General features: G+C 39.2%; 1 protein-coding gene across 4 annotated transcripts in view; it reads left to right on the top strand.

The window, feature by feature from the left end:
* The window catches only part of PKIB (cAMP-dependent protein kinase inhibitor beta), a 54,281-nt gene that overhangs the window by 31,769 nt on the left and 1,063 nt on the right, over window positions 1-21,449 (top strand). For 3 of the 4 annotated variants that reach the window (XM_054629824.2, XM_054629823.2, XM_054629826.2), the window contains exon 2: window positions 17,794-17,968. In XM_054629824.2, the coding sequence (XP_054485799.1) occupies window positions 17,821-17,968 (148 nt within the window). In that variant the 5' untranslated portion in view covers window positions 17,794-17,820. Of the gene's footprint in view, window positions 1-1,777; window positions 1,864-17,793; window positions 17,969-21,449 lie in introns of those variants that run through there. The other variant, XM_054629825.2, reaches the window with a different exon arrangement.

A 21,449-nucleotide genomic window follows, 5' to 3' on the forward strand; every position in this document is an offset into this window, starting at 1 on the left:
GCAGAAACGTTGAGGTGGAAGCTGAAAAGTAGCACAACTTATTTTGAAGTATTTTGAAATCCAGTAATCTCTCTGGGATGTACCCATATCTACTTCAAAATGCTGACCTTTGTTAATATTCTAATAACTTTCTGGAGCAGCATTTTTATAACTAGCAGCTGTGAAACAGGCAGGAGTTCTCTGAGCCCTTCACAAAGTTTGTACAGTGTTTCATGAAGTGATTTCATTATTTCTCAACATGAAAGTTCAGTGAAAAGAATGTTCATCCAAAAGAGAATCTGGAGAAGAAAAGGTTATACTTGCCAAGAGATGAATTGTCGAATACATTGGTGTAGACTCTAGTGTGGTTTCATATTGTACCCAAATTAATGCATAAGTTGTTTGAAGGCTAAATAAATAGCCATTTAAACAAATTGTTTCCTTTTTTAAACCTTTTTTTCCTGTCTAGGTTAAATATTTGAAATAGAGATGACATTGTAGAGAAAAGGAATATGTATGTAGGCAAATTATTTTGTTTCTGCTACTTAACTTTATGTGTCCACTGATATCTACTGAAATATCCATTTTTCACTCTAGTAAATAAGTAATCAGCTGATATGAACAATTTGTGGTAAGACCCCTATCTCAGTTGCCCCAGTGCACATCTAGAGAAACATAACTCCTGTGAGATTGATTAGATTTACAGCAGCTGAGTTTTATTCAGCTTGGGTTTTCTGTGTTGGAAGAAACCTATTCAGTGGTAAATAAACCCCCTTAGCCCCCCCCCATTTGTAGGTGACTGACCCTTGAAAAATGTCAGATAGGGGCAACCTTGACTTAGTACATTGAATCATTTCCTCAACCAAGAAGTTAATTTTTCTTGATTGTTTCTTTCCCTTTTTTTGCCCTGCTGACGTACATGGCTCACAAGATGTGTGTGGCTTCAAATTGCTGCAGCCTTTCTGATTTTTACAAGCAGAGAGGCTTTTCCAGTGGCAATTTACTTCTCTTGTAGTTATGTGATGGCAAGTTATATTTGTGGAGACAGTGGAATCTGGAGCTGCTGGCACAGCTTGAGCAGTGGCTCTCTTCTGTAGCTCATGCTGGTCCCTCTTGAAGCCATGCTGTGGGGCTGAAGGCATACCTGAACCATGAACTTGAAGGTACTTAGCATTTTGGGGGGCAGAATTGTGCAAATTACCAAGAAGCCATACTAAATGACCCCCCCCCCCCCCACCTCTTACAAGCTATTTGATTCTTCATCCAAATCAACTGACAGCTAATACAAAATTAAGATGTGTGGTTATTTCCAGCTAGCTTTCTTGTCTGCTGTGAAACTCTCCGTGTTGAGAAGCTGAAATACGAGCTCTGGTTTAGATATTTGCTGAAAATGTGTTGGCAAAGTAGTATTTATCTTAGAGCAGTGTGAAGGCAGTTTTTATGCCACAGTTACATGTTCTCTGTTTGGATAGCAGGATGCCACAGAACAGCCACGGCTTGTTGCTTACACGGTGTCCAGGCAGCAGTTGCCACCTTTGGGGTGAACGTAACAGCACTGCTGGTGCAGAGGGATTTGCCTTCCATTATGAGAGGATGGAGAATTCCTTTAATGGCACTGTTGTTAAGGATTTACTTTTGTACCAGAAGTGCCCTGAATGAAAAGGCTGAAGTCCAGAAGTCTACCTGTATGGCATGCTCTTTGTACGTGAATTTGTCATTTGTTCATTTATTTTAAATGTATGCAAGTTTGTCTTCCTTCTTGGCAACAGTTCAGCTTCCCCTTGGTGTTTTGCTGTAGTCAGCTGAGAAGACAGACGTTGAGATCACTTTCCAGTTGTTTCTGGGTGTTTCTGGTATTCATCAACCTCCTCTTTTTGCTGTCCTGTAAGTAGCTTTTTTCTTATGCTCTCATTTGCTGTATTGTATTCTGTACCTCTTTTGAGCTGTTTTTAAAACATTTTAACAGGGTTTCATTAGCATCTGCCTTTCCTAAAGAACTTTAGTTAATGAGCTATGCTTGTTTCCTTACTGCCTTGAACAGACTAAGCAAACAGAGAAGTTCCCCTTTATTTAAATGTTCGTAGCTTTGCCAGTGTTCTTCTGCTGCTGGGTTTTGCACACTGCGGGGGTCATCTTTGAAATGCTTGTTGTTTGGTATAATAAATGTGGTTAGATTAAAAGCCAAAAAACATCTGTATGATATGTTAAAATTATGTTCTTTGGCTGTGACTACCAGTGTATAGGGAGTTCCCTGCTGAGAAGTACAGAAATTAGTTCAGTTTCTCTGTGGGTGCATCTTTTCCTCCATCAGAGGGGAAGAGGGATTCATTGGGTGAAACCATTTATTTGGCCCTTAAAATGCAGACTGTCAGGTCAGCCCTGCAGAGACATCTGTATCAGAGCCAGGTTTCTGGAGCTCTTTGTGACCATGAGGAGTCTGAGATGGAGTATTGGACACAAACAGCCCTGAACTGAGCAAGAATAGCTGGTTTTGCTTGTCCTTGGCCTTCACACAATCATCACAAATGTGAGAGACTGCAGTTGAGGGAGAGTGCTGAAACTTCTCAGGCAGGAACAAAGCTTGCTCTTACTTTTTTCCCTCTGTCAGCATACATGAGCAAGGATTTTGTGGAGGGGGTATCTGCAGGGATTTATTTTCTGACAGTGCTCTCTTAAACCTCCCATTTCACTGAACAAAGCTGTAGTGGTTTGGTTGATGTTGTAAGGAACAGAATGTAACCCACGGTTTTAAAAAGAGACTAGCATACAGGGGCTTTTCAGTGGAAGGTTGTGCCTGTTCATCTACAATCAAGAAAATGTAGAACTATTTCTGCACTTTTTAAAAATAAAAACACAGCTTAGAAATACAAGAAACCTTTCAGCTGTTTATTTTAAAGTGAAACATAAAGATGCAGCAGAAAAGACCAGAGAAAAATCTAACCATGCCTGTAATCTTTGGTAACTCTTTGAGAACAAGAGGTCAACTGCAGAAAAGAGTCCCTTGAAATCTCCCTTTCAGCAGTTTTCCATTCAGATTCATGCAAGGCTCTAGAGAGGAGATGTAGGCTCTACTCATCTCCAGTGCTGAGTGAAGTTTAGAAAAAGAGAATCCACCATCTCTAAGGATATGCACTCATTGGGAGACCATGACAAGCACATTCATATTTTGGACCTTTTGAATATATAGGTCTTAATGCATTAATAAATCCCTGTGGTAGTGTTCACAGGGGTCCCAGGACGAGGGAAGAGACGAGAATCTTGGCTCCATGTTTCAGAAGGCTGATTTATTATTTTATGATATATATATTATATTAAAACTATACTAAAAGAACAGAAGAAAGAATTTCATCAGAAGGGAAAGGAATGGAATGATAATAAAATCTTGTGACTGACCAGACAGTCCGAGACAGCCGGACTGTGATTGGCCATTAATTAGAAACAACACATGAGACCAATCAAAGATGCACCTGTTGCATTCCACAGCAGCAGGTAATTATTGTTTTTATTTTCCTCTGAGGCTTCTCAGCTTCTCAGGAGAAAAGTCCTGGCAAAGGATTTTTCATAAAATTATAATGGCTACAAATCCCAGTATATGAAACAAGGAGTAAATTAATATTTTGGGTACTACAACATCTGCATAATCCCTCAATGATCTACACTTGTCAGTATCACTTCCAGGCTTTCCTTTGAAATGTTCAACCCATACTTCCACAAAAAAAATCCCCAAGAAACTCTCCTATGGAATTTCCATTAAGGAATGCACTTAGGTCTGTGTGTTTCTGGGAAAGACACATCTTTGCAGAGTATGTCCTCTAAAATGGTCTTGGTGTTGGTTTCAGTCTATCTAGAAACAGTTGTATCAGCTTGCAGAAAGATTCACTCAGTGATAATGCCTATCTGTTTTTTGCCTCTTCTCTCTTTCTGTGCTTAATAAGAGAAAATAGGAAAAAAAAAAGACTTCTGAGGAATCTGTGTGGAAAATAAAAAAATCAAAGAAGACAGATTAATTTACACTGTCGAGTCTCAGGCTGTAATATGATTATGCTGACAAAACTAGAAAAGGAAATGTTCAGAGCTCATAGGCATTTTAGGAGAGGTCATTAGCTTAGCAGATGGGAAAACATTGTTTCTAATCATTCTGCTGTTCCTGAATTCACACATTACACAGGTAGGTACGCACTCTGACCAAATGTCGTGGAGGCTGCAAAACCTTGAGAGGAGCTTGCCAGGGGGCTATTATTTCCAGTTAAACATAAAATCTGAAGGCTACAGAATGTCAGTGCTGAGCAGTAATCTTTATACAAAGGGAAATGGGTCCTTTTGGGTTCCTCATCCCCCTGTAGCAGAGTGTTTTCAGCAAGGGATTGAAATGGCAGGTGTGAGTAACTCCAAATGTCACGTCTGACTCCCCCTCTGCAGGTTGTGTTGCTCATTCTTGCGTCTTTCTGTGGAGAGATTCACCTGTGGTGCTGCCTGGGGAAGAGCCTCTGCAGGGATGGTGGGGACTTTTGTTGTGGTACTTCTGTGGGGCAGAGTGGGAGAGGCTTTGTGGGGGCTGGAGGGGGACATTGGCTCTTCCTGCATGGAGAGAGCATGTCTCTGAGCATGTGGATTTGCTGCTGTAGGACAGAGAAAGAGGAGAGAAGGCATTTGCTGCCTTGGAAGGGTAGGAAGAGGGGAGGCTGAGCTGGTGCTGTCTCTTGCAGGGTAAGAGAAGGAGTTGAGGTGAAGGATGTCCCATTGCCTGTATGACCTCTGTGGCTGTCAGGGTTTGACTGGTTTTGTCTCAGTGCTGGATAAGAGCACAAAGGAACAAACCTCCTCTGATAAAGCCAAGCAAGGTCTGGGATTTCCTTGCCTTCTAACCTTCTGGGAAATGTGCTGTATCACTGAGGCTGTGTATGGGCTCTTTCTAGAGCAAGAAAACCTAGTGAAGTTGTGCTTGTGGGCTTACAGGGTGAAACCACAAAGTGAAAATTTCAGATGGGTCAAAGAACCTGGTGATTAAAGTAGTGGCCATATCCATAGCAACTCAAGCTCACTGTCCTCCCACCCTGTGCCAGTCCCTGAATACTGGCAAGCAACTCTTCAGGAGCAGTCAGAGGTCTGTGTCCTTCCTGGACCTGGTGAAAAAGTTTTATTAAAATTGATTCAGGAATTACATGGTACCATCCCTACACAGTGGAGGTGCAGATTCACCTTCTCTGAGCTTTCAAGATGAAAATTCTATCCAATTCTGCTCCAAAGGGAAGCAATGTTTGCTTAGACAGACCTTGTTTGTTGCTTCTGCTTCTCTTGTGAAAGAATGGCATTGCTCTAACATGTCAAAATTACCCACCTCTCACTCAGAATATAGCAGACCGAATATTAAAGTAAAACTAAAAAGATGAGGAGAAAGCAAGCTTATTGTTAAACTTTTAAATCCAAAGGATTCAGTATGCGGAACTTCCACTTAATGTTGTTTGTATGACAAATAGGAACAAGACTTGATTGCTTGTTTATATTTTAGTTTTCATTCCTTCACTTTCCTTAAGACCATGAGAGCCCATGGGTCAATGGCCCATACAAATTAAGAAAGTTTAAGAAAGGTTCTGTGTATCATGGTATCCCAGCTTAAGGGTCCAGCCATACTTAGAATCATTCACATGGAATGGTTTGGGTTGGGAGGGATCTTCAGGAGTCATTTAGTCCAACCCCCCTGCCAATGGCAGGGACACCAGCAACAAGATCAGGTTGTTCAGAGCCCCATCCAACCTGAGCTTGAAAGTTTTGAGTGATGGGGCATCCACAATCTCTCTGGGAAACCTGTGCCAGTGTTTTACCACCTCCTGTAAAAAAACTCTTCTTATGTATAATCTAAATCAATTTCCTTCAGTTTAAAATATCTCTTGTCCTGTCACAACAGGCCCTGCTAGAAGCTTTTATTCTAGGTCCCCTTTCAGTACAGAAAGTGAATATTTCATTCAAATAATTTATAAAAAGCACACTTTAACCTTCTACTTTTAAATCATCCTATATGTACTGGTGATTTCCATAGCCTCCTTATCAATTGAGATATAAATACACCTTTTTTTGGTCCCTATTTAAAGCATTTAATCCAGGTGTTTCAATAGCTGGGCATGTTTACTGAAGGATCATTTATCAAAATCAAAAGGGTTCTTTGAAAGCCATCTGCCTTAATTAGAGATAATTTTAATTGAATTAATTTAAAATACATTAATTCAACTGTGTGGAAATGACCTGCCTGCCAGTCTCATACATGCCCTGGAAAGGTCTGTTCTGTGGTTCTTGTTCTTGAAAAACAGATAGGCTATAATAATTGGAGGTAGGGATTTGCTTTTATGACTTAGATTTTGTGAGAGACAATAATTTTTCTCAATTGCCAAGTAAGCTTGCTGAGACCATAAAATAATTTCCTTAGCATTTGAGTAGAATTTTGATTGAAATATGTCTTCTTTTTATGAAAAAGGGTCCATAACTGTGAAGCCCTAAGATAGGAAGGGTGGTTTAGTGTCCCAGGCTAAGGTCATTAGAGCGTAATAGAGATGATTCATATGTTCATAAAATAGAAGTATATTGAAAGGCTAAAGAAATTAAACCAAATTAATCCCATATGTATTTTACTGACTTGTTTATGCTTGTAGCTACTATGAATTTTACCTATTAGACCTATTCTCCTAAGAAAAAGAGACACTCTGAAACAGCATGAAAGTCAAGGAGGTTTATAAATTGCTGTGATCGATGATATCCTTTCAGCAGAGATGCAGAGGAAACAGAATCATCTAAAAGTAGGAAGGGGGAAGCAAGTATAGCACTGCAGATAAACCCTTCACCTGAAGTGTAAAATTAATCCAAAATAAGTTCTAAGGGAAAAATTCTTAATGTGCATTATGGATAATCATATAGCCTATTTCTTTCCTTCATTACTCCTCAAGAGATTGTGGAATTGTGGATTTTTGATTTATTTAATTTCTTTCATTGGTGATACTCAGTGGATCAGTACTTAGCTGGTTTATTTCCAGAAAATTTAAGAATAAGATGTTCTCAAATACTTATGCCCCTGTATTCCTTATTCTGTGGAAAAAGCTTTTCCCTCAGTCTGAACCTTCTGGCAGAGGATTAAATCTGAGGGTTTTGTTATTCTGATCCTTTTTGCCTGTGGGTGTAAATACCCTGTGGTCTCTGACCATGGTGCAGTCACAGATTTTCTGGTGCACAGGTAACCAGAGATGGTATCATCAGGTGTCCTATCCCCTGGAGATAACTCTATTCACCAAATCTGAGTGGGAAAAATCTGACTCAGTGATCTGCTCTTGAATGTCAAAGCACTCATTCCTAGTACTGTGTCCTGGCTGTATTATCAAATTTCAGTGGAAGCAACACAAGCCTTGCAATTAGGTGAAATATGTGGGGAACTGCAGGGTCAAATTGTAAACCTTTGCTATCAGGATATGTCTCAGTGAATTGTAATTGATTGAATTTATTTTTTTACTTGCAATTTAAAGTCTATTGTAAATATAATTGAGAAAGTCTTGTGAATCAAGGTCATTATCTAACTTAAATTATAAGCCTAAAAGAAGATGGATTTCTCAAATCTCAGTCTATTTTCTTGGTGAGTCACCATGAGAGGGGGCAAATTTTCCTAGCTGTAATTTCATTAAAATCAGTAAATAGGACCACTGTGAAGATTGAACAGGTAAACTGTGACCTCAGTGAAATTGTATTAGAGCAAGCATGATGTATGCTGGAGAATGAAATTAAAAAGAAGGATTATTCATTGAATTTTGAAGAAATACTGTTTCTGAAGCAAAAAAAAAAAAAATATGCTAAAGCATAAATATAGTATAAATGGAACATACCGAGCAAGGAACTGAGGGTCCTCATTTAAAATGCAATTGTTGAAGACAGTGCAGCAAAGTCATATAACTTTTCAAAATGTATCCATATGTCCTATTGATTTTTCATCTTTGTGAGTGTTAAAGTGACTGACATGTCAAGGAGAGCTGTAGGAAACTTAAGTAACTCATTAAAGGTTGTTTCAGGGCACCAGGTTGACTTGCAGTTGGAGGTTAGCTCCATTTTCCTTGTATTAGACTTCACTTGCCAAATGGCTGTTTCCTGCCTGGGCTCACTTTAACAGTCACCAGATTAAATCTGAAAAATACAGTGTTCTCTTCTCTGTTGGTTCATCTTCCCCTGAGGACAAATTGAACCAGAATGATTTTGCAGAATTTTGCATCACCTGTGGTGGTCTAAGACAAAATTCTTAGGGAAAGAAATTATCTTTTATTAGTTAGAAAAATGTAATTGGAAAAACCTTTGGGTAGACCAGTAGAGATAGCTTTATAGAATTATCCTGCAATAGTTCACTTATATAAGCAAAATCAAAGACCTTTTACTGTCCTTGAACTGAGTTAATAAAATAATATTTTATTAACTATTTAAACATTTACTGAATTGAGCAAATATTATTTTCTTTCCACCATCCTATTCAGTGAAGAATGCCAAATGAGGTTTTTTGGATTGGATTTCCAGGAGTACTCTTGGATGAGCCGGTAGAATAGTTCAGGAAGCCCGGATCATTTGAGGAGTATGAGACACAATTGAAGTGAGAAATAGATGAATAATTTTGGGGGAAACAGTTATGCAGAGCTTCATGGCAAAAGCAAAGAGCACTGAGAATCCAAGAACCATGTTTGAGAGAAGTGTTAGGGTGATGTTTGCAAGATATCTGAGTGGCTCTCAGACTGATACTTGCTGAGAAGGGTGGTAGAGATATTCCCATCAACAATAAGCACTACTGAAATAGCTGAAGTTGTCAACTGCTTTACCTGTCAGGCAGAATAATAAAAAACTTGGAGTGTTAGAATTACAGACTTGCTTATGACAAAGACAAGCAGGCTTTCTTGCAGCTTTCTATGGTAAAGAAAATGAAATTAGCCTTTTTTAGTATGTTAGTACTTTTACTACTCAATAAAGAATAGATTTAAGCTTACTTTGTTTTAAATGCTGTTTCCAGTCCTCTATGAGTAAGTAGCAATTTAATACTAAGTTTCACTTCATTTTTGTTGGTTTGGTTTGTGTTGGGATTTTTGCTGCGGTTTTTTTTTTTTTGGTTGGTTGGTTTTTTTGGTTTTTTTTTTTTTGTTTTGTTTTGTTTGGTTTGGTTTGGTTTTTGATTTTTTTTTTTTTATTAGAACAGAAAGCTATGAGTAATTCCTGTTCTGGAAATTGTGACTCTGCCTTGTGTGTGCTTGCACTATGAAACCAGAATGCAGAAATTAAAAACTTAAATAGGAAGGTTTTATCAGGGAAAAGAATGGTTCATGAATTTAGTTGGGCTTTTGCTTTTCCAAAGTGTTCATCAGACATAAACTATAAGACAGAGAGTATCCTCTCCTATGCTCAGGTGAAGAAATGCTGGGGGGTGTGACTGCAAAACTGGCTAAACCCAAGTATTTCCACATCAGTCAAGTGAAACTGAGATAAGCAGGGAAGAAGTCCATGAAGAGGATGGGATGGTCTGGTCTGAGCCAGGCTAAAAAAATACAGCTTCTAGGTGTGAAGAAGAAATAATCATACAAATTAAATAAAATTAATCTGGCTTTATATATAATTATAGAATGTTAACTGGCTGTGACAAAATGAAATATCAGTTTTTATTTCCATAGCTAAATCAATAAAGTACTTCTAAGAGCTTGTCCTTGCTTTTTAGTGGAAATGGTCTCGGTCCCATGCTTTGAAGGCTTAGGAGCTTAGCAAGGTGCCTGCAGCTATTCACACTGCAATTCCTGCTTTCTTCCAGTCTGTTACTACCCAACTGCTGGAAAGAAGTGGAAAGAAGCACAAGCTTCTGTCCCTCACCAGTTTCATAATGGAAAGGTAACCCTTTCACCCTTTCACCAAACCCACTTCTTCCTCCTAGGGACACTCTGGAGGTCTTAATATGAAATAACAGGAACTTTTCTCCTAGGAATGGTGCTGCCTGCAGGGCAAAGAAAATGCACATCTGTGCAGAAGCTCTTATTGGAGCTGCTTGTTCTTTTGAGGGCTCCAAACAATATCAGTCTGTAAAGGTTGTCACAAATACTACATATTTGGTGGCCAAGGTGTTGTAGCATATGTCAAATTAACACAATAATTTATCCCCCTCAAAAAAAACCCTGAGAAGAAAAATCCTTGGTGTAGTAAACACTTTTTTACGTTAAAAAACTAAACAAACCTGTTATACTTTCACCTAGCTTGTTTGCTGCTAAGTGTAGGGTCTCCATTGTGCCCATCTTTCTGCTCATCCTGCACCAGAGCTGGTCTCCTGCAGTGTTCCTCAGAACTGAACAAGCCTCTTCCTCCCATCTTGCTTGCCTTCCAAAGAAACTCCTCACTATTGATTTTGCTCTTCTTCCTCAGTAAAGTTCCAGAGCTCTCCTTTCTTTCCATGTCCCTTTAGCTTCCTGTGTAATTTCTTTGCCTCACACAGACCCTCAGGTTATCTTTCTGCTCTACACAGAAGCACAGTTACAGCTCCCTGTGGTTTTTACTTCTCTGTCAGTCTTGTGCTCCCAGCTTTCAACCCTTTGTACCCACGTGTTGCTACCAGGAAATTCCTCTTGCTCCACAACTCCTCTTCTGTACGCACTTCCACAAGGACTTCCCTTCCTGGGAGCATACTGTATGTACTTGTACAATTGGATTCACTCTGAGCCAGATGGAAACATCCCTCATTCATGTCAGTAAGATCTCAAGGAGATTTGGGCCTTCCCCAGTGAGAGACTTTGGGTACATAGCCATGTTGGTTACATGCACATATATCCTTTGTTGTTCCATTCCCATATATCTGCTAAATTCTAAATTCATCTTCTCACAAAAGCATTTTACATTTCACTGGGCTGATTCCTTTACTGGAGTGCATTGTGTAAGGGTACTCCAGTATGCCTCAAGCTCTTTGCTTGCCTCAGTTTTCCAAGTGGTTTTGTCAGAACAGTTTTCTTCTACAGAGCTGGCAAGTAAAGAACCAAATCCCTTGCTGCTTCTAACAAAGAATACAGATTGACATACATATGCTGGTTTATGTAGAAGACTTGTCTGTCTTACAGAAGTGTTTGTGGGATGTGGGGGCAGTAGATGTCAAAGCAGAGGGAAAAACTTATTTGATGCTTCCCTAAGGAATTCTCAGTCAAATGGCTGAGGAGAAAGGAGATTGAAGAGGTTGGGGGATACTCATTTCCTTGTGTGCCTTTGAAAGTGCAAAAGATCATAAATAAAATTGAACTGCAATGTTGTAGTTGCAGGGACTCTTCATGGCAAGATTAGCTGTAAAAATTATCTAATTCTGAAATTACTCCTCATATATATTCCTGAAAGTGGGCAAAATTCTCTTGAATTTCAGGCCTAATACAAATTCTAAGAAAGGATTTAGCAGGTTGGAATTGTGTGGCTGAACTCAGAAACTGGTGTGTGCATTTGCAACAGGAAATGAAAACTCTGTGGGGATGAATGGACTAAATATAAGAGGAAGAATTAGGTTGGTCAGTTGATTTGTTACCACTGAGCTTCATTTCTTATTCCATAGTAGGGGATGTGTTTGATTTCTTTCCAGCACAGCCGATGAGTTAGAATTGAATTGTGTTTCCCATGAAGTTGACTAACATTTATGTCTGTCAGTGCTCTTGGTCACTCACAGGCATTTGGAAAGTGACATGCTTGGTTGCGTGGTATCGACTGCCTTCAACTAATGTCACTTCATTTATTACTCACTGCAGATAACTTCTGATTCAGTTGTCAGTATCATGACCCCTTCTCCTCTCTCCGTTATTTTCTTTCACAAAGAGAAAATTGTGCCATTTTTTAGAAGTGCTATTAGTTCTGTAGTGTGTTCTCCTGTGCATCAGAGCACTGTGCATCCTCAGGGGTCAAATGCAGCTCACAGTCAAGCTTTCTCCTCTGTACATGTTTGTAGAGGGTGAACTGCACCATTGGTATCTGCACATCCTCCAGAAGCTTAAAGGCAGCAGGATCAATCCTATGTTGCTTTTTTTCCCTACTTGTTTTTCCCATGAGTATAATATTGGCTTTATGGAGGTGATCAGAAAATTCAACTGAAAGTTTCCAAGTTCCATTCTGAGGAAAAAAGAGTCCTACAGCTTTGGCTAAGTTTTTCAGATTCTGTGCCCTAAAATTATGGACTTCTGAACAAAAGGATTAAGATCTTGGGTATTCATTCGGTACTTCTGAGAGCAGGAAATGGAGGAATGGTGCAATCATGATATCCTGGTCTGACCATTTTGGTATTAAGAAGATCATTTATGGAAGCTGCTTTTGCACACTATTGATAAGGATGTTGCTTCTGGTGCAAGAGTGTAGAGCAGGTCATGTACCCAGAACAGAAGTAAATCATAAGACATCCCAAAAATATCACGTCCTATATGGGCTGTAACAGACAGACTGAAACATATGTAGAAGGACATGCTTCTTCACTGCAGATTTACTGAGATGGGATATAAGCAGTTTCCCTGCATAGGAAAACAAAAAATTTTTCTGAGAACATTTTTCTTAGAAAGGCCAACTCTGTTTGTACAGGAAACCCAAATCATCTTTTTACAGAGAATAATAAAAAGTACTCTTGTTTCTAGTTTAGTGATACATTAAAAAACCTGAAAAGTAACAAAATACTTCTTTTTCCTTAGTGGATCACTTCTAGTTTTCATATAGTTAGCTATATTGCTTCTGCATACCCAGAAATGTGTGATTTCTTGTCCTAAGCCCTAAATAAAATCAAGACCCCTGTGTTTGGATATATATATGGTAAAGATGTATTGGTAAAGAACACTTGCTTATCTTTCTGTGTGCTTCCCAGCAGTAGGGTTGCCAGTGTGTAACAAATGTTCCTGATGTGAAAAATCACATAAGAGAAATTTTTCTCACAAAATTTATGCGAGTGCCCAAGTTACTCTTAGTCATCATCGTAATCTCTAGGCTGTCTTCCTTAAAAGCATGGATGTTCCTAGGTGTTTTTTTTTTCCTTTTCTGTGGTCCAGAAATGCCTCAGGATAAAGCATAATGATTACGTGAGCATGTATAATGAGAATGTTCCTATTTTGAGACCTTTGGTAAGAGGAGACAAAGACATGAGGATGCAGCTGCAGCAGAAGTGGATGTGAAAGCGTGGCAACTGCATAGCAAGAAGACGTGGTTTTCATCTCAGTTGCACAGAGGGAAGCACTTCATTCAATATGTTTTCTGTTCTCCTTACTTAGAAAGTGAACCTACAGGCTTCTGGGGTAGAGGTACACAGAGAACACTCATTACAAGTAAATAAAGACAAACTAAACACCACTTGAAGGACTAAAGTTTTTTCTGAATATATTAAGATGCTGAAATGCATCTCACAGTGAGAGACCCACAAGACACAGAATCAGTCAGTCTGGTTCTGAAAGTACTACTTGGCTATTGAATTTTTCATCTGTTTTGTGAGAGGATTTCATGCTTTCCAGTTTTTTTTTTCTGCTAAAGGGCAGTCACAACAAACAGTGTTTGGGAAATGTAGCTTTCTCTGATAGCACAGGCAGAGACTATTCATAAGTTTTTGACAAAAGTGCCTGAACAGCAAGGAGTAATGTGTTTGGTCTTTCAGGCTCCTGCATGGAGTGGAGTTGCCACAGTGCCAATGCTGGGAACCTTTTGATATTTATTGAGGAATAGTTTGTCCTTCCAAGCAGAACAAATCTGGTGTTTTGTGTGTGTTAGACAGTAGAAAGATCAGAAGCAAAATTAGGTTTCACAAATACTTAAGGTGGTGATTTATCTATTTTCTAACAGATAAGAGTGAGGAACACTGACATTAAATGTTGACTGTGGCACCTGCTCACAACTGAGCACCCTGAAGCATTATTTCCCTCAACACAAATTGTTTCAGGAGAATTATTTGTTCTTTTCCTGTCATTTATTTAAAGACATTCTCACCAGATTCTGAATCATTTCCCCGCAAAGGGATGGCTATGCTGTCAGCAAAAGAAGACTCAAAGACTAACAAACTAGCTGTCTTTTAGAGAAAATGCCACTGGTAGTTTACTTGCCATTGTTTTGTCTGGGGACATTTACCTGAATATCTGATAGATCATTAATTGGGTTTTGCTTTTGGCTGTAGTCAGTTTTCACAAGCAGAGCATTTCCTTCCCCCATGCACACCTGGGTAGTCTGTTGTGCATTCTGGGTGATCCTGCAGGCATTTCAGAGGCACATATGAGAGGATTAATACTCTCAAAACCTCCTTAACACTGTCTTGGCCCAACAATGACCTGCAAAGTTAGTCCTGGTGATGGAGTGCTAGCTGGGATGCCAGCCATAGCCTTCAGTCTCCTAACTGGTTTCTGGGACGTGCACCTGCCTTCCTACTATTGACCCTCTGCAGACAGCCTCCATCCCTGCCCAGTTTCCTTATACTTTTGGGTAGACTGGGCTTTTGTTACAGCAAAAAGGGAACTGGCACAATACAGAACTTAGTGATTTGGAAATCTGGCACTGTTCTTTTGGAACTGTGCTCCATTAGTCTGGTGAGCAGTCACACAGGAGAAAAATGACAACAGTAATTTGGAAACTTGGAGAAGCAACTGCACACAGGCATTGGCAACATGGCAACATTATCTTTGTCTCGGATGAGGCTGGAGCAAAATGGGTTCAGTGAAGCAGAAGAAGATGCTGGCAGCAGGAGGAGGAGGAATGGATTTGAGAAAAATAGATGCTGTGCACACTGTAATTGTTGTTTACTCTTTGAAGAGGCATGAATAATACTGTGCTTAACAGATGCAAGGAGATGCCAGAAAGGTAGATATTTTCCAATGAATGTCTTAAAAAATGTAAAGGTAGAAACAGATGAAGAGCAGAGAAATTCTGTATACTTACTTGGATGTAGGCCTTAGAAAACACTGATAAAAGAGAGCCTCAGAAATGAAATTAAAGAAATCCCTTAGAACATTAATGAACAAAATGGCATTTCTCTCAAGTATAGCTGCAAACTACTTTGAATAATGTCTGTCATATGTTGGGAGTTGAGCTTAAGTTTTTGGTTATACGGACCTATAAATGGACTTACATTTTGTAATGTCAATTCTAAGCCTCTTGGGGTCCCTCATCTTTCAAACGTATTTCGAGAACATGCTGTGCTAGTGCAGTGTAGATAGAAAAAAACAAAGGTAAAAACCCTTAATGGTAAATGTTATGTATATAAAGGATGTATTTTTAGATAACTAAATTTTAATTATGGCCACCAGATGGATGGATAATGATCAGCTGATTTTCTGTCTGACAGATGTTCTAGATTTGTCCAGATTTGCATACTTTTTTATTCAAGTGCATAAATCAAAATTCACTTATGTGGGGGCACGTCAGACTGTGTCCTTCATAATTTTCCTGGGTTGTCTAGTATTATGCACTGAAGGGAGATTACATCAGAGGGGAAAGATATGTGCTGGAGAGGAAAGCGAGGGCTTTGAAAAAAGTGCAGAAGTGCAAACTGTACTGCAGACTGTACTGAAGAAGAGAGTAGCTTCATATGGCATGAGTTGTAGACCAGATTTTCTGAATTTAAAAAGTAATAATTTAGGGGCCAAAACATCCATGCAAGAGTGAAAAGTGGGGAGATGAAAAGTCCCAATGCAGAGAAAGTGTGTTTTGATGTTAATGTCATCCTGTAGGTCTTACTGAACAGCAGCCTACTCACAACAGTACTTTTGGCTCCACCATATTAATGAAATGAAATTCATTATGAAATGAAATGGGTAGGAAATGCAAGCATGCTGGTATTTTGGCGTTGAGAGTAATTTTGACAATTTTACTAAACAAAAGGAGACCCCAAACATTTTCTGTTCTGAAGTGTAATTTACAGTCTCTTTACTTTCTGTGGTGAGCATATGAGGAAAAGGATTTAGGACACCTAGAGTTTAATAAATATGAATATCCCCAAAAGCCATGAGACTGCGTATATAATCATGGATTCGTTCTCCTTCTTTTCATATTTTGTGCCAAGTGCTGATCTCACACTCTGATAGTATAATGCTAAATCTAACTGAGAATGTCAAGGTATGTTTGACCATTGGACTGGATCATCTTAAAGGTCTCTTCCAACCTTGATGACTCCATGATTTTTACTTGCTTTCTGAAAAATGTCATTCTTGAATGCCCATGTATAGTTTCTACATTTTGCCACTGATGGAAAAGTTTCATTTGGATTTTACCTGTTTTTCTGCAGAGCAGGAACCTTCTGCTAAATTTCCAGGTGAGACCTTGCCCTTACTGCCCTTGGTTAAAGCAAGCAGTTTATTTGCATGTTCAGGTCGCCTCTCAGACTTAGCAGTCCTACTTGTGCCTTTATTTCTTGTCAAGAAGGATTCATTGCTTCTATTACAAGTTACTTAGAGATATAAAGAAAATTAAGAACATTTCTTCTTGGTTTTGGATTGATGAAAGACACTTTGATGGAGAAAAGAAAATATTTGTGGTAGAAATGGCAGGTTAGTATCAGTAATCTAAGTTCTGCCTTTCCTTCCTGCACATCAGAGCAAGTAATGTTTGATATCTATTTGTATAATTTTTTCTATCTGTGAAATGAAAGCAATGATATTTTCCAAGCATGGCAGAATTTTAAAAGGGGGACTGTGATGCTCTGCTTCTTTTATGATCAACACTAACATGATTGACACTTTCCATATCCAGTTCTTAGTCTAAATACAGCCAGTTGTCAACCAAAAGCTGACAGCCTTCAGTCAGATTGGTCTCCAGTACCATCTGTATCCCTTCCCACACAAAATGTTGACCATATTTACACAGAGACAACATTCCTGCTCCCACATTGCAAACAAAATTTCATTCATATAGAACAAGTAACTATTGTTTTGAATTGAGTAATGGATACCTAATTATTATAAATTGGTCTGTTAATTATCACATTATTGTGTAAATTGATTGCATTATACCCTTTTGGGACTGCTAAGGGCAGTTTTCACACTCTTTGTGCCACTTGCAGCCAAGTATCCATCTGGTCTAGGTGTTCACACTTCATCAGTTGATAGTGACCATGCAAACATCTCTGAGCCTGATTGAAAGCCCATTGCAATCCTCAGTTTTCCCATTCTGCTCAATGGGCTTTGAGACAGGGATTGCAGGAGCAGAATACAGTTGGTTTCATTATTTCCAGGATTCAGTTATTTATTAGATAGAAGTCACATGCTCAAGTGAAGGTTAAACCAGGCTAACAAGCAGCAGAGGAAAACAAGTGGTTTGATATGTGAAGGATAAAGAAATTCTACAAAGAGTTTCATTTTGTGCTTTGAGAGGTCATTTTATGTAGTTTGCGTCTTTGTGAAATGAGTTTGTTCTAACAAGATTCTAAATAAGAATCTGAACAAGATTCACAATAAGGAAAGCATGCTTTACTTCACACAGACTGTATGACAACAGAGTTTTAGTTTCTTCCAGGTGGTTGTATGGCAAAACGCTTTAAAGAAGGGAATAGGTCACAGTAAAAGGACGTGGAGATGGCTGGCAGAAACAGCTGTTGCTGACCCTATTCACACTTTTCTTGTTGGTGCAGAGTTGTTTATTGTGCTAGTCTGATGTGCAAATGGCACGGTAAGGACATGCACAGACACTCTTGTATCCTCTCCAGGGGAAGAAATAAAACTTAAACACTCAGTATTGAAATGTATTGTTTTTAATAACAAAAGAACCATTGGGCAAAGCCTCTGGCTATTGACCATTGAGCAGGTGATTAGCATCCATCAGGCTACAGCTGTTTTCTCCTTCTGTTTGTTACATATGCAGATGTTGCTATGAGGAAAGGAGTCAGCAATGACTGATGTAGAGCCTGTGGTCACAGATTTTGCCTCATCAGGACGGTCAGGCCGCCGAAACGCCTTACCAGATATCCTGGGCTCTCCTGCTGGTGCTGGGACTTCAGACCTGCCACACAAACTGGCTGAGCTCTCTGTTTCAGAAGGTAATGGCTGGGCATTCAGAAAAGGACATTTATATGAAGTCATCCTTTGCTTTTTTTTAAGACTTCCACCACCGTGCAGTTTTGATACCATTACTACTATTCCTTTCATCATTTAGAATTAAATTCAGCCTTCCAAAGCAGTTATCACCTGTGCCTCCAGATGAGACAAGTTAATATTAACCCATATCCATCCACAGATCCAGTGTTAGCAGCTTTAGGGAAACAGCTCAATGCTGGGAACTGAATTCCAGTTCCCTTAAGGGTGAGAAAACACAGTTGTGTGTCCGGGCAACTTGGAAAACACATGACTCCAGCTATAAATTCCAGTGTACTACTGCACTGAGATTACTTTGCATAAGACAGCAGAGCTGTGCTGTTGGTACAACGACAGCTCTCAGAATATACAGGCATATACATTAAGAGTAGTGTTTATAGTATTTTACTCCTGCTTAGTAGGCTTTCAACTTTGCTATCTGAGACCAGTGTCCTGTTTTGCCATGTCCTCTAATTTGATAAGGTGCTCTGTTGATATAGCACAGGTCTAAATCAACACCAGCTTTGTGAATTCTTTTTACTTTCAGAGTAACTTCGGATGAATTTTTAGAAAAATTCTGATTTCTAATGCCTAAGAAACAAAAAATATGGACTGGCCCTAAGCATGATCTGTCCCTATTTTTTTTAATCTGAATCAGAATTTTTTTCAGAAAACCTTTTCTTCTCATGCCCATCACTGTTGCTGTTGTGGTGCCACCACAACAGATGGTCCCATATCCAGGAGCAGTGATGGTGTGAGAGCAGCAAAGGGGAAAGCAAGCCTGTGCTAAGGTGCAAACAGTCCATGAATCTGAACTGAAGTAGATTATTAAAGAGATTCCTAGTCTCCAGGGTTGCATATCCTCCTTTTACAATGCCCAGAGAAATTACAGGATGCTAGGTGGACAGCCTCCTAAAGCACTGTAAAGGCCAGGAAGAAGGATTTATTTGATCTCAAGTTGTTATTTTGATGATTTAATTTATAGTCATGTGTTGGGGGTTCTGTAGTCTAAACCCCACATGGGCCTATCTACTGCTGAGCATGGAGAAAGAACATTTCTTGGAGGAGTGAGAAGGGTGGAATGACCATATCCTGACTTGAACCAGAAGAAGTGAGGAAAATAAGAATCTAAATGGATTCTGGAAGAAGGTACTATTTTGTCTTGAGGAGACATTTTTTCCTATGAACATGAAAATTATGTCCCTGCAAAACAAACAGGAAAGAGTGCAAAGTCTTTTAATAAGAAAATTTATTGCATGGCATAAGATAAATATCTAGCCCTCCAGATGACACAATAGTCCTCCTCTCCTGGTCTCCATCCAATTCATTAAGAAGAAGAAATGAAACACAACTATCTTAGTTTTAGCAAAATGTACTGATGCTTTCTTAGAAATACAAGACCAGCACTGCCAGGATTTGAAGAACAATTAAGAACCTGGAATTGTCCTTGGCTTTTGTCATTGACATGTGCCAGAGCATGTTGGAAGGCAGCATATTCTGTTATCAGCAGTTTACAGTAGTGATAATAAGAAGTGAGTACAGAATGCAGTTAGGTCCACTCCAACAGCTTGGGTGCTTTCTGGGGATGGGAAATCCACAAGTATCAGATGGGAATTTCAGCTTCATTGTGTTGTAAGTTAAAGTTTTGATGAGACAGCAAGCAAACTAAGGAGAATTCATCAAAATGGAGAGACAGTTTTGAAGTTCAAATGTGGTGGCAGGGAAACAGTTTGTGAAACATTTGGGACTCTAACAGGCATTTCTTTTGCCTATTTCTGACTTTAACAATAAGTAGTTTAAAAAGGAAAGTCATTTGCAGCTCCAAACAAAGAAATTAGATAAATGAGAGAAGTGGAGAAGATGGAACATGTGGCTATATAAAGTATGCCCTATTTTGTTGCTACTCTCAAATTCAGATTCAGTGAAGATTATGGGAAATGGTGATGAGGACTCTCCATCTTGTTTCAAATTTAGCTAATGTTCATTGGATCATACATTTCCTCTTTCTAAAATGCTGTCAGCTACTGTGAAAAGTCAGGAACAGGATGTTCTAATACTTGCTGGTTTAGAAGAGAAAAGAGACTTTGCTCTATTTTTTTTTTTTTAATACACAAGGACCATACCTGTATGATGTAAATATCCATGTGCTCTGTAAGCCACACGGAGCTGACATTCTTGTGAGATGAACAGAAGATATCCTGGCACCAGCTATTTATCTTGGAGCCTAGCTCTGAAATGCAGACCATCTGTATCATATCTGATCCTCCTCTGGTGGTGTGTAAGTTTTGGAGTGCTGAGACTTTCCACAGGTAGTCTGGAACCACATTGAATAGTTGATAGGTGTCACTGGTGATCCAAAGGTTGAAGAGGAGGCTGCAAGAAGTTTGAGAGCAAGAAGCTATACTGGTCTTCCACATTTGGTAACCTGTGTTAGGGCACCATTCTGCCAATAACACTCAGCAGCTTAACTAGCACCTATTGCACTCCTAAGTGCCACCAAGTATGAGGTTAGATTTCCTCTAACAAACTGTTTTCCTCTGCCCTGTCTGAAAGACTCCACTGATATTAGATGTCCAGCCTGCACAGAAAAAGCCAAGAGAGGATATTACTCTGTCTCCCTTTCCACAACAGTGGTGTGCTACATAAGGCTGGAGGGTGTCAAGTAACTCGGTTCTTTATTGCTATAGAACTCTAAAGCCTCTGAATCTCTGAGCAGACTTAAAACATCAAGTAGTTTCTGTCAAGGGCTTTAGCTGATGAATTGTGTACAGCATTATATATTTGCTGTAATATGTAGAGACCAAGATATATAACTTTTTTGGGTGTTTTTGATATTTTATGGCAAGTGAGAAAATGTACCCCTTAGATTATGACTGTGGAGGAGATGGAGGAGTATAAAGTGGAGGACTGTACAGCCAGATGTGCTGAGCAGGCCTCTCCTTGTTCCCAAAAGCTATGGACTGCCATAGGTTTGGATATGCTATTGCCACTGGTGCTACCATGTGGGGCTTGAAGGTAATGTGAAAATTATTATTATGGTTTGCAAGGAAACCAAGGCAAGAGGAGTTTCTGCTTCTCAGTGAGTAAACTTGATCAAAAGAAACAGCATGGAACAGTACATATAATGACCAGAAACGCTGGGGAGCTTTTATTTATACCAGTCATGCAAGCATTCTACTCTAATCTGTGGAAAAGTGAACTTCCACCTCAGAGTAACAAAAAATCTTGGGAAGACAGGGTAAATTCACATAGGTATTTCTTGTCAAAGAAGGTCAGACAGAACACTGGCATGTCCATAAACTGAAATGTTATCTACCCGAGACCACACAGTGCTCAACGGAATGTGATGTTTTAACTTGATTTTGGAAATTACCCAAAAAAAAAAAAAACCAGCAATACAAAGTCATTTCCAATCTACTTTTTACAGACAAATGCAGATTGATCAGC

The sequence above is a fragment of the Agelaius phoeniceus genome, chromosome 3 (assembly GCF_051311805.1).
Source record: "Agelaius phoeniceus isolate bAgePho1 chromosome 3, bAgePho1.hap1, whole genome shotgun sequence".
Taxonomy (NCBI): Eukaryota; Metazoa; Chordata; class Aves; order Passeriformes; family Icteridae; genus Agelaius; species Agelaius phoeniceus.